We start from the raw sequence: 14,910 nt of genomic DNA, 5'->3' as shown, positions 1-14,910 counted from the left end.
TGGAGGTTTCCCCTCCCTACTCTATGGGGAGCCTCCGCAAAGCCAGGACCTCGGATCAGCTCCATCCCACTCAGGGGCCCCAAGAAGTGGCTACGGCCAGCCCAGCGCGTTACCTTGGTTCCAGTTCTGCAGTCCCACAGTGCTTGGGACAGAGGGCTGGGCGAGCGGGGGGGGGGGGGGGGGGGGGGGGGGGGGGGGGGGGAATGCGCCAGGCTTCCGGTAAGGAAGGGGTTAAACTTTCCTTCTCGGGGCTCGCCCCGCCCAGAGAACGACACTTAGGCCCCTCCCCAGCACGCTGATTGGTCCAAGCCTTCCTCTTCCTGCCCCGGGATTAACACCCGGGAGCGCGCCGCTGGCCCCGCCCCAGCCCCGGCCCGCTTTCCGGCCTGTAGCTGTCTCTCCCTGGGGCTGAGAGCAGCAGCCGCCTCGCAGCGTGCGGCCATGGGGCTGTCGGATGAATCGAGGTGAGTGCGGGGCGCGGCCCCGGTTCTGCGTGTCCGCCGGCCTGGGTCGGCTCTGAAAGGGGATCGCCAAGTCCGGAGCAGGCATTTCCCGCCTGCAGTGCCTCGGCTTACCGCTTTGCCGACTCTCTGCAGGCGGCTGCCCATCTGCAGCGAGGGATGGGGGCGGGAGCCGGCGCGACCCCAGCCCCTGGGGGCAGTGCGGAAAGCCGTTGGAATGCTGCCCGAGGGCTAACCGGGGGCCGCATGGAGGCGGCTGCGTGCGGAGGAGCCCGGCCGAGGAGGTGTGCCGGCTGGGGTGCGTTGGGGCCGGGAGGTCGCTGCGACAGAGTCCCTGGCAAGGGGCCCTTGGATTAACTGCTTTTAGTTGGGGCCCGCGTCCACCCAGCTCTACAACTGATCAGGGAGGGAGCGCTCTGGCCTTTCTGGCTCCTGCGCCCTCCCAGAGGGAGGGGCCAACGACCAAGCCTCCGCCCTCCAGGCGCGGATCCCGGGGGCGGGTGGAGGGGGGCAGCCCTTTAAGACTTGAGTGACTCACGGAGTAGGGGAGAGAGTGCGCTAAGATCTCCGTGAGACAGCGGTGCCAAGAATCTCTGAGGATATTCCTTGCACCCACTCCACTCCACTTCCTCCTCCAACCGAGGCACCCAGGTTAGAGGCCCTTTCCAGGTGAGTTCCTGCCCCTCAGGTGGGATCCTCTCCGGAGAGCTTCTCCCAGATCACAACTTTCCTGACAGATTAAAGCTTTCCCAATGAGCTAGAGCTCTCCCCGCCCCCTCTCCCCAAGATCCCTCCTCTGAGTTCCATTCCCAGATGAGAGCTTTTTCCTATCCCATGTGAGAGCCTCCCCCACCGGTCAGAGCTTCCCCTAGGTGATAAGACTCCCCAGGTAAGAATCCTCTCCCCCTAGATTTCTTTTTTGTTTTTTTGTCTTTTCCGTGACTGGTAAGGGGATCGCAACCCTTGGTGTGGTGTCGCCCACACCGCGCTCAGCCAGTGAGCGCACCGGCCACTCCTATATAGGATCCGAACCCGAACCCGCGGCGGGAGCGTCGCTGCGCTCCCAGCGCCACACTCTCCCGAGTGCGCCACGGGGTCGGCCCTCCCCCCTAGATTTCTTATTCCCAGGTGAGATCTTTCCCCCACTACAGGTGGGAACTTCCATTTCCAGGTGGGAGCTTCTCCCTCTAGGTGAGAGCTTTTCTCTCCAAGAAAGACCCTCCACCTCCCTTCTCTGCAGAGATTCCCCCAGGTGAGAGCCATCCCTTAGCTTTTCCAGAGTAGGCCTGAGCTTGTCTGCAACCTGGACCCTGGGGCTGGAAGTCCAGGGGCAATCTTGGCCCCAACACTTTTCTTCCCTTAGAGGGTTCCATCTGGAGCCAGAGTCTTGGAGAGAGAGTTGCTTGAGGAACTGGACACCAGGTTTACTGGATCCCTCCCCTAAGTGTGCCATCAGAGGGCTAGCGCTGGGCTAATGGGGCAGCTAGATATAGACTCAGGGACTGGACAGGGATTGGCTAGGGGAAGTCAAGGGGCTGGGAGGAGGGGGCTAGGAGGGGCAGTCAGACTGGGACCTGGACTGGTACAACACCCAGTGTTGGGCAACCACACCTGGGTTGGAGGTGTCCTTTTGTGCTTCTGTCCCTTCATGCTTCATGGGGGACTTTGGCCCAGAAAGAGGCTTTCACCAGCCAAAGTTCAGGTACTGCCCCTGCCTGGGTGTGAACATAGGGCCCTCAGGGGTCAGCTGGGGACTGGACCTACTGTACCTTGATCTTGGGGCTGGAAAAATCAGATGGATGACTCTCTGGTCCCAGGTGAAGGTGTGGGGGAGGTTGGGCCGGGGTGCCCTCACTTTATCTCTGTGGTCTTGCCACCCCAGGCCAAGGGACACACAGGCACTGCTGTCTGCAACTCAGGCAATGGAGCTGCAGAAGTGTGACTACCACGTGGAACGGCCGCTGCTGAACCAGGAGCAGCTGGAGGAGCTGGGGCACTGGAGCTCAAAGCCTGGGACCCAACAGTGGCGAATCTGGTTTCAGTAAGGCCAAGAGTGGAGTCTGAGGGTGCTCACAGGGCCCAGGTAGCCCCTGTGCCTGACACCTACCCCTTGTGTCCCCAGGTGCTCCCGTGCTCGAGCCCGTGCCCTTCTGCTCCAATACCTCCCGGTTTTGGCCTGGTTACCCCGGTATCCTGTGCGTGACTGGCTCCTGGGTGACTTGTTATCTGGCCTGAGTGTGGCCATCATGCAGCTTCCACAGGGTGAGCCACCTTCAAGGCCCTGGCCTGGAAGCCCTGTAGTTTGTGCCCTTCTAAACCTGGAGCCATGACCTCTAACCCTGGAACTATGGCCCTTGACCCAGGGCTGGGATTCCCCCAACCTTTTGAGACCCTGGCCTCCAAGCCTGCATTGCTACTATTCCACCCCCAGGCTTGGCCTACGCCCTCCTGGCTGGCTTGCCCCCGGTGTTTGGCCTCTACAGCTCCTTCTACCCTGTCTTCATCTACTTCCTGTTTGGTACTTCCCGGCACATCTCTGTGGGTAAGTGGAGTCAGGCCTAGCCTTCCAGGAGGGTGCCCATATCCCCTGGTGGAGGACAACATGAGGAAGGGCTGAGCAGGGCAGAGGAGCTTAGGGAAGAGGGCAGCATCAGTGTTGGGTCACTGGGAGGCTAGTTCAAGAGTCATCCCCAGGCAGGACGAGGCCAACTGTGGGATCACAGATTCAGGGTACCTCTAAGTCCTAGCTCCAGGAGAATGTGAGCATGTGAGACAGCTCAGGGGACCTGGAGTTTGACAGAAGCCTGAGGCAGGCCGTGACCCCTGCCCCACTCCACAGAGAGTCTCTGTGTCCCTGGGCCAATGGACACAGGTGAGGCAGGTTAAATGATTCGGGTCCAGCATTTCTAGTCCCTCTTTTTTTTTTTTTTTTTTTTTTTTTTAAAAGATGACCGGTAAGGGGATCTTAACCCTTGACTTGGTGTTGTCAGCACCACGCTCAGCCAGTGAGCGAACCGGCCATCCCTATGTGGGATCCGAACCCGGGGCCTTGGTGTTATTAGCACGGGGGGGGGGGGGGGAATGATTCGGGGGCCGCATTTTTTTTCTCCCTTTTTTTTTTTTTTTAAAAAAACGGCGGGGAGGGGGTTCTTAACCTTTTCCTGGTGGTTGCAACCACCAGGAAAAGGTTAAGAACCCCCTCCCCGCCGTTTTTTTAAAAAAAAACCCGGAAGGGGGTTTTTACCCCTTGACTTGGTGTTGTCAGCACCACGCTCAGCCAGTGAGCGAACCGGCCATCCCTATGTGGGATCCGAACCCGGGGCCTTGGTGTTATTAGCACCGCACTCTACCAAGTGAGCCACGGGCCGGCCCTCTAGTCACTCTTAAGAGACTGTGAGCTCAGGGTTCACTCCTGACCCTGGCCATACCTAACTGCCAGCACTTCCTCTATTTGTATAGCTGTGGTCTGAGGATATTTGTCCAGAACTGATGTCTCCCGGCTTCTCTCTTAAGACCAGGGCTCCAGGGGAGGGCAGTGTCCTCTCCCTTTCAGACCTGCCCTGCCCTGTCTCTGCAGGGACTTTTGCTGTCATGTCTGTAATGGTGGGCAGTGTGACAGAATCCCTGGCCCCAGACGAGGCTTTCGTGCAGGACGCGAACTCCACAGTTAATGAGGTGGCCAGAGACACCACCCGAGTGCAGCTGGCCTCCACGCTCAGTGTCCTGGTTGGACTCTGCCAGGTGCGGCTCAGTCAGGAGCATGTGCACCCCCTTCCGCTATCCCCCTCCCCCACTGGCTGCAGCTCCCTTGGGTGTCTGACCATCACTGTCCTCCTCCTCTTGCTGTTTACTCACCCCCCTCTGATCCCACTTGCCCTGGGCTCCTCTTCAGCCACTCCTTGGACCCCTACCTCCTCTGACTGCCCCTGGCCACCCCACAGGTGGCGCTGGGCTTGGTCCACTTCGGCTTCGTGGTCACCTACCTGTCAGAGCCTCTGGTCCGCAGCTATACCACAGCTGCGTCTGTGCAGGTCTTTGTCTCGCAGCTCAAGTATGTGTTTGGCCTCCATCTGAGTAGCCGCTCTGGGCCACTGTCCCTCATCTATGTGAGTGAGGGCGGGAGGAGGGACAGACTGATGCCCCACAGTCTTGAGTACTGGCTGTGACTCCATCTCTCCTCAGACAGTGCTGGAGGTCTGCTGGGAGCTGCCCCACAGCGTGGTGGGCACCGTGGTCACTGCAGTTGTGGCAGGGGTGGTGCTCGTGCTCTTGAAGCTCTTGAATGACAAGCTGCAGCGACATCTACCTCTGCCAATACCCGGGGAACTGCTTACGGTTCGGGGGGACAGGGAGTGGGGTCAGGGGAGACAGGCCAGTGAGGATAGATCTCCCATGGGGGCAGCCTCCAGGTATTAAGGGATCAGCTGAATTGGGCACTGGTGAGGGGTCCTGGGCATTGGGGGGACCACAGTGGAAAGCCCCCGTGTTGGTTTCTTTCCACCCCTGGCAGCATTTCCTCCTTCCCAAAATGATGTCTGTCTCTCCCCCTGTTGACCACTTCTCCTCACCCCTCTGAAGGTTTTGCCCCAGTTTTTCACACCCCCAAAGTGATTTATCCATCCCCCCTGACAATGATGCCAGCGCCTCCCTCCTCTGACTTTGTCCTCTCCCCACAGCTCATTGGGGCCACAGGCATCTCCTATGGTGTGGGCCTGAAGGACAGATTTAAGGTGGATGTTGTGGGCAACATCCCTGCTGGGTGAGCTCTGGCCCCTGTCAGATCGGAGGGTTGGGCAGCCAGGGCCAGGACCTTCCTTTGGCCTCACTGATGCCTCCCATAGGCTGGTCCCCCCAGTGGCCCCCAACACCCAGCTGTTTGCGAAGCTTGTGGGAAATGCCTTCGCCATCGCTGTGGTTGGGTTTGCCATTGCCATCTCGCTGGGGAAGATCTTCGCCCTGAGGCATGGCTACCGGGTGGACAGCAACCAGGTCTGGGTGATGCAGGACATGTAGGGGACATCCAGGTGTACAGAAGCCCCAGGGGCTGGGGGGAGGGAGGATTTGATGGGACACAGGAAAATGGCAGATGTGCTGGTGCCATGTGGGGAACTGAGGGTGGGAGAACAGGACATGTGGGACAGAGCCAAGTCTTCGGGGACAACTGAGTGGGGATGGAAGTTGGGGATGCATAGGCCTAGACATGATAGGACACTGACTGGGCATTTGTAGGAAGTCTCACACCCACATTCCCCTTCCCCAGGAGCTGGTGGCCCTTGGCCTCAGTAACCTCACTGGGGGCTTCTTCCAGTGCTTCCCCGTGAGTTGCTCTATGTCTCGGAGCCTGGTACAGGAGTGCACCGGGGGCAACACGCAGGTGGGCTTTGGGTGTGTGTGTGTGTCTGTGCACCCACACTGCCTTGCCTTGGTGGTCCCACCCCTGCTTGACCCCACCCCTTGCTAACCCCCACACAGGTTGCTGGAGCTGTCTCTTCCCTTTTCATCCTCCTCGTCATTGTGAAGCTTGGGGAACTCTTTCAAGACCTGCCCAGGGTGAGCTCCACCCCACTCCACACCAGGCTTCAGGATCTCAGCCAGGCCAGGGGCTCAGATCAGTCAGTCTAGTCCCAGGTGAGGGGCAGGGATATAAGGTCACACTCTTTTTTAATGCTGAGATCTTTGGGGTGAGATTTGGAGTCAAACATCAGGGGTTAGGACCTTTCAGAGTCAAATCCAAGTTGTTAGGATCAGAGGGTGGGTGGTAGTTAGAGTTAGTTGTGGTACTGCCCAGGTGCTTGAGATCTGTCTGGGCCATGCCCAGGTGGTCAGGGTTGCCAGCATCTGAGCACCTCTCAGCAGCCCCTGGTGATGCTCCCCTCCACCCCAGGCGGTCCTGGCAGCCGTCATTATCGTGAACCTAAAGGGCATGCTGAAGCAGTTCTCTGACATATGCTCTCTCTGGAAGACAAATCGAATGGATCTGGTGAGAGGCCTGGGATCCCAGGGCTGGGTTGGGGGGCCTTCAGCCCTAGTGGCTCCTCTAGACCCTTCGATCACTGCCCTTCTGTTCTCAGCTTATCTGGCTGGTGACCTTTGTGGCCACCATCCTGTTGGACCTGGATCTTGGCCTGGCGGTTGCGGTCATCTTCTCCCTGCTGCTCGTGGTGTTCCGAACGCAGCTGTGAGTCAGCCATGTCAGTCCCCCTCATTCCAGGTAGTGAGGGAGTAAGTTCCACACTGGCTCCCCCAAAAGATGTGGGGACTCCAGGCTCCTTATTACCCTCTCGTTGCCCTCTTTTTTTGCCCCCTCTTTTTTTTTTTTTCGTGGCTGGCTGGTACAGGGATCTGAACCTGTGATCTTGGTGTAACCAGCAGCATGCTCTCCCACGTGAGCTAACTGCCTCCCGCTTCTTGTACTCACTCTCACCTCTACAGACCCTACTACTCTATCCTGGGGCAGCTGCCAGACACAGATATTTACATAGATGTGGCAGAGTACTCAGAGGTGAGTGGCAGGGGCTGACCAGGAGGACGGCATGGGTGGGGTGGGACAGAGGCAGAATGGACCTTTGTTAGTCCCTTCCACCTCTGGCAAGGACACAGTGCTGGAGGGTCAGGGTTCTGGGGCACCAGGATGTAGGGGTACCAGGATGTATTTCCTGATCTGATCAGTGGGGCTACTAAGCCCCCCATCATTCATTTACCTCCTAAGAAGTCTTGTGCCAGATGCTGGGAACATACAGGGGGTCTCTGGAATAAAACACGCCCATTCCTCCTGATGTGGAGGCTTGAGGCTGAGCACAGTGTCATGAGGGAGAGTGAAGGGAGGAACTGAGGGATTCGAGGGGTGGGAGGACCTGAGGGGAGCAGCTTAGCTGGATGGGGGAGGGTGGTGCCACATCATGGAGGCCCGAATGCCTAGTATTCCTGAATGGAATGGGAGCTGGGGAAGCTCTGGTTGGGATAACAGCTTAGGAGGGTCTCCCTGTCTGCCGGCAAAAAAAGACCACAGGATAAGGGTTGGAGAAAGGAGAAGGGTTAAGAGCCACCAAACTCTGGCCTGGGTAGTGGCAGGGAGGTAGGAGAGGTGGGGAGGGAGAGGTGCAGGAAGTGCCCTGGAGGAAGTCCTATCAGGTCTGGCTGAGGGTGCAGGATGGGGAATCAGGATGACACCACCAGGCTGGTGGCCCCAGCTCCTGGGAGGGTATGGGCCACAGGCCAGGGAGCAAAGGAGTAGGGTGTGATGGGTACCTGGGGAGGAAAGGTAGGAGAACAAGATGCAGTGGAGGGAGAGGAGGGCTCGGCCACCCCCAATGCTGCCCCACCCCCCATGCCACCCCATCCCCAATGCCACCCCATCCCCAGGCCAGGGAGGTCCCAGGCGTGAAGGTCTTCCGCTCCTCAGCCACCGTGTACTTTGCCAATGCTGAGCTCTACAGCGACGCACTGAAGCAGAGGGTGAGGTACCGGGTCCTAGGGTGGGAGTCAGAGGGCCCCTCACCTTCCCGGAGTGCCCACGTCCCTTCTCTGACATCTGCCTCTAGTGCGGTGTGGATGTCGACCGCCTCATCTCCCAGAAGAAGAAGCTGCTCAAGAAGCAGCAGCTAAAGCTGAAGCGCCTGGGGAAAGAGAAGCAGCTCCAGGAACAGGCAGGCCCTTAGCTGGTGACTCCTGGTCTCTGCCCGCCGCCCTCCTCCCCACCCTGCCTGTCTCCCAGACTCCCAACTTCTTGTCCTCACTCTTCATCCCTCCCCTTTCTCCCTCATGCCCCCTGGGACCCCACTTGACTCCCCCAGCAGGGCAGGGCTTTTCTCCCATCTCCTGAACCAGTGACAGTGTAAACCATCACAGTCCTCTTCCATTTTATGGCTTTCCTAGAACCCTGCAGCCTTCAGCCTGGCCACCCCGGGTTCCACAGCTTCGGGTCCTGGCCTGCCTTCCTGCCCAAAGCCAGAGGTGACACCAGACCTGTCGGGCACGGCTGTTATATAGCAGCTGAGATAGCTCTTTTCTTTCCCCCCTCCTCCCTGGCCTAGGCTGCTTCCTCCAAGCGCACCTCGGTTTCCATCAGTGTCAACACCAGCCAGGGAGACATCAAGAGCAACAACGTGGAGGAACCCAAGGCCAAGGTGAGGCTGGAGGTGGGGGAGGAGGGCCAGCCATGAGCTGCAAAGACATTGGCATGCACATGTGTTCTGTGAGGAAAGCCACAGGCCTACCAGCTATGGGTTTGAAGGTGCTGTGCTGATGGCAGGAGGCTTGGGGTGATGGAACAGATACTCTGTGGGGAAATCTCTAGTGATATGCCATAAAATTCTGCTTGTGGCCCTCTCTTTTATAATCTCAGGCCTAGAAGACAACCTTGAAGTTATAGATGCCATAAGAACCCACAGTCTGTGCTCATGGGTAGAGGGAAGGGATTGGGTGTATGGGAAAAAACCTAGAGGTCAAAGGGGGTGCCAGGTTTAATTAGAGACTCAGACAGGGCAGGGTGCTGAGGTGTCTGTGTGTGAGCGTGCATGTGAATGCATGTGTCTATTCCTTTCCCTGGTCCCCCTATCCACTCCACCCTGGCTGACTGAGGATGGGACATGGTCTCCCAGCTCCCTCCCTTTTTGTGTTCCTATTAAGCCAGGGCCCAGGAGGTAACAGAGCAGTATGTACATGTCTGTGTGTGCTCCAAGTCTGGGTGTGTTCTCCTGCACGTCCCCATGTGCCTGTGCCTCCTGTCTTTGCATATTTATGTCGCTCCCCCATGTCTGTGTCCTCATGTGTCTCCTGCATGTCCCCACATGTGTGGATGTTTACATGCATGCTTCTATGTCTGACCCTGTGTGTCCCTGCATGTCCATGTGTGTTCCCTGCCTTCATCTCCTCATGGGCAACCCTTGCAGTATATTTGGTTCTCCAGCAGGTGAACACAGAGGATGGGCTGAAGGACACAGTGGTTAGTGATCAGGAAGATGCCAAGGCCCCAGATGTGTTCACACTGAAGGCCCTGGGTCTGCCCCAACCAGATTTCCACAGCCTCATCTTGGACCTGAGCGCCCTTTCTTTCGTGGACACTGTGTGCCTCAAGAGCCTGAAGAATGTAAGGGGCAGGGGCAGGCCAAGGCCACTCAGCCTTCACACTGCCTCCATAACTTGCTCTGAGAGCCCTCTGTGCCTTCGGACTCCCCAAACCCTCCAAGCTTGCCCTGTCAACTCCCTCCCCAAGCCTGCCCCAGTAGTCCCTGAGCCTCCCTGAGTCTAGCCCCCTTTTCTGCTGCAGATTTTCCATGACTTCCGGGAGATCGAGGTGGAGGTGTACATGGCGGCCTGCCACAGTGCGTGCAGCAGGGACAGTAGGAAGAATTGGGAAAAGGGTGGGATCCTTTTGGCCAAGAGTTTTGCCAGGCAGCAGAAGGAAAAAGTCTTTCTCAGAACCTGAAGGTCAGAGGTGTCCTGGGAGGCAGGAGTCAAGGATCAGGAGTGATTGGGGGTTTAGCTGTAGCCTCAGGGGTGGAGGTCAGGGGTGACAAGTCAGCGCATTCTGCTGGTGCTTGGGGTTCTGGTGGTTCTGAGAGTCAGAGGAGGCTTACTCCTTGCCTATAGGCCCTGTGGTCACCCAGCTGGAGGCTGGGCACTTCTTTGATGCATCCATCACTAGGCAGCATCTCTTTGCCTCTGTCCATGATGCTGTCACCTTCGCTGTCCAGCATCCGAGGTCTAGCCCCATCAACCCTGTTTTGGTGAGTTGATCCCTGGCCCACTGAGCTCTTTTTTGTTAATCTATTGCTTGTCTCCACCCTGGTCTCAACTTCAGGAAGTCCATCCTGGTGACTACGGTTCTGCCCCCAGGGGACCCACTACCTTCCCTTCTTGCCTTTGGATAAAGCTGCTTCTAGGGATAGGGGTTGGTGTCCTGAGGAAGGGAAGTTGGTATGTGTCCTTTGGAAACTGACTTGAGCCTCCCCTCTTCTGCCTGCTCAGGTCACCAAACTCTGACTGTGCTGACACCCTGCCTGAGACCTCTCACCTCTGGAGGTTGTGATGGGGCACCCTTGAGAAGCCTCCCACCACTGGGCCCCCTCCAGGTGCCACCCAGGAGTCCCCTCCGTGTACACACACACACACACACACACACACACACACACACAACTCAGGGATGGAGGTCCTGGGACTCCAAGTTCAGAGCTGCAGGCCTGGTTCGAGTACTGCAGTCAGGCTGGCACTGGCGGGTGTTGAGAGGGAACCAAGGTGTATTTTCAGCCTCAGGAATAAAGATTTGTCTGCCCAACTCCAGGCTCTGATGTGGCTTGGTGGGGGTGGTGGGTGCCCCACAGTTCTGGTTCCTGACCCTTCTTATACCCCAAAGTAGAGACCGGGTCAGAAGTTGGGTGGAAGATTCAGGGACGGCAGGCTCAGGCAGGGAGGGTACAGAGCAGGAGAGTTGTAGGGGTGTCCCAAGTTCAAGTCTCTCCCCAGCCATGCACAGCCCTCCACCCATGTCCTCACCTGTAAAATTGTTGGCATCAGAGCTGCTGCTTAGGAATAATCTGTTCTCAGGGATACCCGATAAGATGCAGGGTGGGGCAGGTGCCACCATGCAGTCCTTGGAGGGTGCAGAGTCCACACCTGAACAACCAGCTGGGGAAAAGCAGTTTTTCACCAGTGCTGGTGGTCTGTATTTAAAAATAAGAATAAGCATGACCAATTTATGGGGGAAGAATGCCTATTCATATAATCAGATCACCTGGGCTTGGCAGAGCACCATCAGCCAAGAAGCATGTGCTTATTTCTGCCGTAAAACACCAGCACAGGGCATGTGGTGGCGGGCGGTGGGGCCTCAACTGACACGCTGAGAGATGGGGTGGGGGAGCTAGAATCTTTCTGGGCCTCAGTGTGCTCCTCACCAGCAGGGCAGGAATGGGAACAGCACTCGCCTCGTGAGTTGCTCAATGCATGTTAAATGAGTAAACACCAGAAAATGCTGGCAACAGTGCTGGGCTCTGATCACCTTCTCAAACACGTGAGCTTTGCTGTTCATTGGGTGCTGACTGGGTGGCAATCTCCGTGCACAGTCCTGCTCGTGGACAGAGGTGGCCCTGTGCTCCACATCCTTGAGGCGCCTTGCCCAGGTCTCATGATAGTGGCCTGTGTCAGTGCCTGGCACTGTATTTACGAATCATCTGTCCTTCCCCCAGCCCCCAGAACCTCAGCCTGGGAGGTCAGAGCTTTTTGTCTGTCACGTCGTGTGCTGGCACCAGGATCAGTGCCTGGCAGCTACTCGGTAAATATTGGTTGAATGCAGTTGGCTAGAGCGTGGTGTTCATAACACCAAGGTCCGGGGTTAGATCCCTGTACTGGCCAGCCACCAAAACAGTCGAAATATTGGTTGAATGAAGCTTATATGCTAAAGTGGGAGACAGACCTCAAACAAGAGATTGCAAGTAGTTAGAAATGCTGTGAAGAAAATAAAGCAGGGTCACACGACAGAGAAGGAACTGTGTCACCCAAGGTGGCCATGGAGGGAGGCTAAGGGAGCATGTGACACTTAACTGAAACTCCAGCCGTGAGAAGGTGACTTTCTAGGCACTGGAAGCAGTGCTGTGGTGTAGGGAACAGCAGGTGTGTCCAAGGAGGCCCTCGCGAGTCAGGCTTGGCTCTGACAGCCAGGGCATTTTGAGCACTTGCTCTGATGCAATGCGGTCGGCGGGGTAGAGGCTGGGTGTGGGGGCCAGTGCGTAGCTCCTTGCCCTCTGCTTGATTGGTCTGGGCTAGTGCTACCCTTGGTGGAGGGCAGTGGACTTTAGGGGCCATCGAGCATTTGGATTTTGGGTTTGGATGGTCGGTGAGGGCAATATGGGGGGAAAAGGAGGCACCCCTTCAATTCTGAGCTGGCCAGACCAGCTGGAGAATGGTGCGCAGGCCCCGGCCAGCCATTCTTTCCCCACTCTGGAGCCCAGCCCCCACCCCACCCCACTCATTTTCTGGCCAGCCTGCCTTGTGAAAGGCCGTGGGCCCAGGTGGAACCTGCTGCCTCAGAGCTGGTCCTGCTCTAGGGGGAGGGGCTTGTGCCGGTTGCCAGGCACCCGGGTTCCGGCCCCTGGCACTTGTGCAGCCATGCTGCACACACTGTCCTTCCTGTCGCCACTGCTCTTGTTGACAATGCCTACCCCTGCCCATGCCTGGTCACGGCCCCTCTGGTACCAGGTGGGGCTAGACTTGCAGCCCTGGGGGTGCCAGCCAAATGGCCTGGAGGGTTGTGGAGGTGGCCTGAGTTGTGTTGGCCATTGGATGGGCCTGGGAACGAACCACATCTACCCCGTGGCAGGGGTCACGATCACCACCACCATGATGCTGATGATCAGCCATGCAGTGCTGCAGCGGTGGCGTTCACAGGCCACCAAGGGTGAGGTGAGCACAGCACTCCTCTGTCCCCACAGCTCCTGCCTCTACTGATATCCTATGTGCCCATGTCCTCCACCCCCCCCTCCCCCACCGGCCCACCGGCCCACCTTGTGGCCCTGTGGGCCTCCCCCACACCCGCTCACACCCCATTGTCCCTGCATCTGTTTACACATCTCCATGGAACCCATGTCTACAAACCATCAGTCCCTGACCATTCCCCATGGCCAGTCCCTACCCCCATGTGTCTCCCTTACTACTACTATTCCTCATCCAGCTCCCATGGGCCCCTTGACTACCTTGGCTCACAACAGACCCTCAGCAGCTCTCCATCACCCTAAGTCTCTCTTCCCATCTGCACTGGGCACTGCCCCACACCCCCCATCCTTCTCCCCTTGCCACACCTCCATCCTGTCCCTCTACTCTCACTCCTGCCTCTTGGTCCTATTCGCAGCATCTGAAGGTGACCACTGACCCCTGTGGACCCTGGAAACAGCGGGCCCCAATCTCAGACCGCACCCTGCTCCTTGGGGTCCTGCACATGCTGGATGCCCTCCTGGCCCATATCGAGAGCCACCTGCAGCGTCTAGCCGCCCAGCATCAGATTCAAATAAAGGAGACCTATGCCCAGAGTGGGTGACTCAACAAGTGCCTCTATTTGTCTGATGGCCAGCTGGGCTGGGGACGGCCTGAGGCCCCAGGCCAGGGCTTGAGCTTGTGTGTCTATTCTCTCCAGGCCTGTTTGGACCCTGTGTCCCCTTTCCATTCTTAGATCCAGCAGACTTGTTGAGGCCTCAGTGCCCAGGATGGATGGGCAGGTGGGGCCCAGGCGGGCTTACGCTGCTCCATCACCCCCACCCACTGACTCCTCTTCCCTAAGTATTCCACCCATAAGTACAGCTGCTCCTCTGGCCTGACCAGTACCTGGGGCCACCTGGCGTGGTAAGAGAAGACTTGGTTATTGGGGCCGACTTGGGTGGTCCAGGGAGGGCTGCTCAGAGGAGGTGACAACCTGGCCGAGTCCTGAGGAGGAATGAGGTGTGGGGAGGGGTACTCTCGGTAGAGGCCTCAGTCTGAGCAAAGGCTCTGTGCTGTGTTTGATACTCCACGCACGTTGGTGTGGTGGACAGTGCCTGGTCATGAAGGCCTTAAGTGCCAAGTGAGAGTCAGGGGCTTTTCCAGTGCACAGGGGGAGTGGGGGAGGGGCCTGATCAGCTGAGAAGAATGGGGGGACTGGAAATAGACCTCCAGCATCTCTGATGGGGGCTGAGAGCCCTGGCCCTTGTGACTGTGGGGTCACACCCACTTCTCTGCTTCCACACCCTCGTCACCACCTCAGGGAAATCGATAGGGGAGCTGTCTTCATGACTTCAATCCTGCCACTAAAAAGCAACTGGCCCTGGTTTCCTTCTTCCCTGACCTTGCAAGGCCCTCCCTCGGGAGTCACTGCTCTGAGTCTCTAATAGCAGCCACTCCCCAGGACCTTGGCTCCTGCCCAGTCCCCCCACCTCTACCTCCACCCCACCCCCACTCCAGCCCAGGCCAACCAGCCCCAACATGGAGCCAGGTAGGCAGCTCTAGCTGCCCTTGTTTTTGTGGCAGCCTCAAACATGCTCTGATGCCTGAGTGGCCTGGCTTCAAGGCCCCTGGAAGAGGAGTGAGGGCCAAACCTCCCCAAGAGGCCCTCAGCCGCTTCTTCCCGCTCTTCTACCGTAGGTGATCCAGGTTGAATTGGACCTGAGACATTTATTTTTAGGGTTCCTGTTTTAGAAAAATACATTATGAATTCAAAAATAGAAACAAGTAAATTAAAATAATGAGAGATAAAATTAAGAATTTTTCAACATATGTCAATGTTGAACCCCCAAAATACATATAATCAATTATGATTCGATTAAAAAAAGTAGGGGCTGGTCTGTGGCTCACTTGGGAGAGCGTGGTGCTGACAACACCAAGTCAAGGGTTAAGATCCCCTTACCGGTCATCTTTAAAAAAAAAAAAAAGTAAAAATAAATAAGTAAATAAAAAGGATGTGTGAAAATTTGGAAAAGAAAAAAAAATT

General features: G+C 57.3%; 2 protein-coding genes across 6 annotated transcripts; both read left to right on the top strand.

The window, feature by feature from the left end:
* The first annotated feature begins 441 nt into the window (after positions 1 to 441).
* SLC26A6 (solute carrier family 26 (anion exchanger), member 6) lies at positions 442 to 10,737 on the top strand. Of its 5 annotated transcripts, none has more exons than XM_008565742.1 (21): positions 442 to 464; positions 2,344 to 2,502; positions 2,584 to 2,723; positions 2,893 to 3,003; positions 4,039 to 4,202; positions 4,403 to 4,567; positions 4,644 to 4,796; positions 5,138 to 5,220; positions 5,303 to 5,450; positions 5,722 to 5,835; positions 5,934 to 6,011; positions 6,346 to 6,441; positions 6,533 to 6,639; positions 6,894 to 6,963; positions 7,824 to 7,916; positions 8,003 to 8,107; positions 8,495 to 8,587; positions 9,373 to 9,549; positions 9,730 to 9,784; positions 10,053 to 10,189; positions 10,431 to 10,737. In XM_008565742.1, the coding sequence occupies exons 1-21, from the start codon at positions 442 to 444 to the stop codon at positions 10,443 to 10,445; spliced, it is 2,286 nt and encodes a 761-aa protein (XP_008563964.1). In that variant the 3' UTR covers positions 10,446 to 10,737. The 5 variants fall into 5 exon arrangements, with proteins under 5 accessions (XP_008563964.1, XP_008563963.1, XP_008563967.1 ...); XM_008565741.1 differs by having other exon boundaries at positions 9,370 to 9,549; XM_008565740.1 differs by lacking the exon at positions 442 to 464 and having other exon boundaries at positions 1,997 to 2,502.
* Positions 10,738 to 12,563: 1,826 nt separating this feature from the next.
* On the top strand, positions 12,564 to 13,488 carry TMEM89 (transmembrane protein 89). Its single transcript, XM_008565739.1, has 2 exons — positions 12,564 to 12,857; positions 13,303 to 13,488. Exons 1-2 carry the CDS (start codon positions 12,564 to 12,566, stop codon positions 13,486 to 13,488), a joined length of 480 nt encoding a protein of 159 aa, XP_008563961.1.
* Positions 13,489 to 14,910: the final 1,422 nt, after the last annotated feature.

Source organism: Galeopterus variegatus, unplaced genomic scaffold (assembly GCF_000696425.1).
Source record: "Galeopterus variegatus unplaced genomic scaffold, G_variegatus-3.0.2 Scaffold203, whole genome shotgun sequence".
Classification (NCBI taxonomy): domain Eukaryota; kingdom Metazoa; phylum Chordata; class Mammalia; order Dermoptera; family Cynocephalidae; genus Galeopterus; species Galeopterus variegatus.
The sequence above is the reverse complement of the archived record's forward strand: the minus strand, read 5'-3'. Positions and strand labels throughout refer to the sequence as shown.

Bases quoted from the DNA above. Each gene is read 5' to 3' on its own strand.
- TMEM89 (XM_008565739.1), top strand. From the start codon at position 12,564: ATGCTGCACACACTGTCCTTCCTGTCGCCACTGCTCTTGTTGACAATG. The intron at 12,858-13,302 runs GTGAGCACAGCA...TCCTATTCGCAG, and splicing joins CACAGGCCACCAAGGGTGAG to CATCTGAAGGTGACCACTGA.
- SLC26A6 (XM_008565740.1), top strand. From the start codon at position 2,117: ATGGGGGACTTTGGCCCAGAAAGAGGCTTTCACCAGCCAAAGTTCAGG. The intron at 2,503-2,583 runs GTAAGGCCAAGA...TTGTGTCCCCAG, and splicing joins CAGTGGCGAATCTGGTTTCA to GTGCTCCCGTGCTCGAGCCC. The intron at 4,568-4,643 runs GTGAGTGAGGGC...ATCTCTCCTCAG, and splicing joins GGCCACTGTCCCTCATCTAT to ACAGTGCTGGAGGTCTGCTG.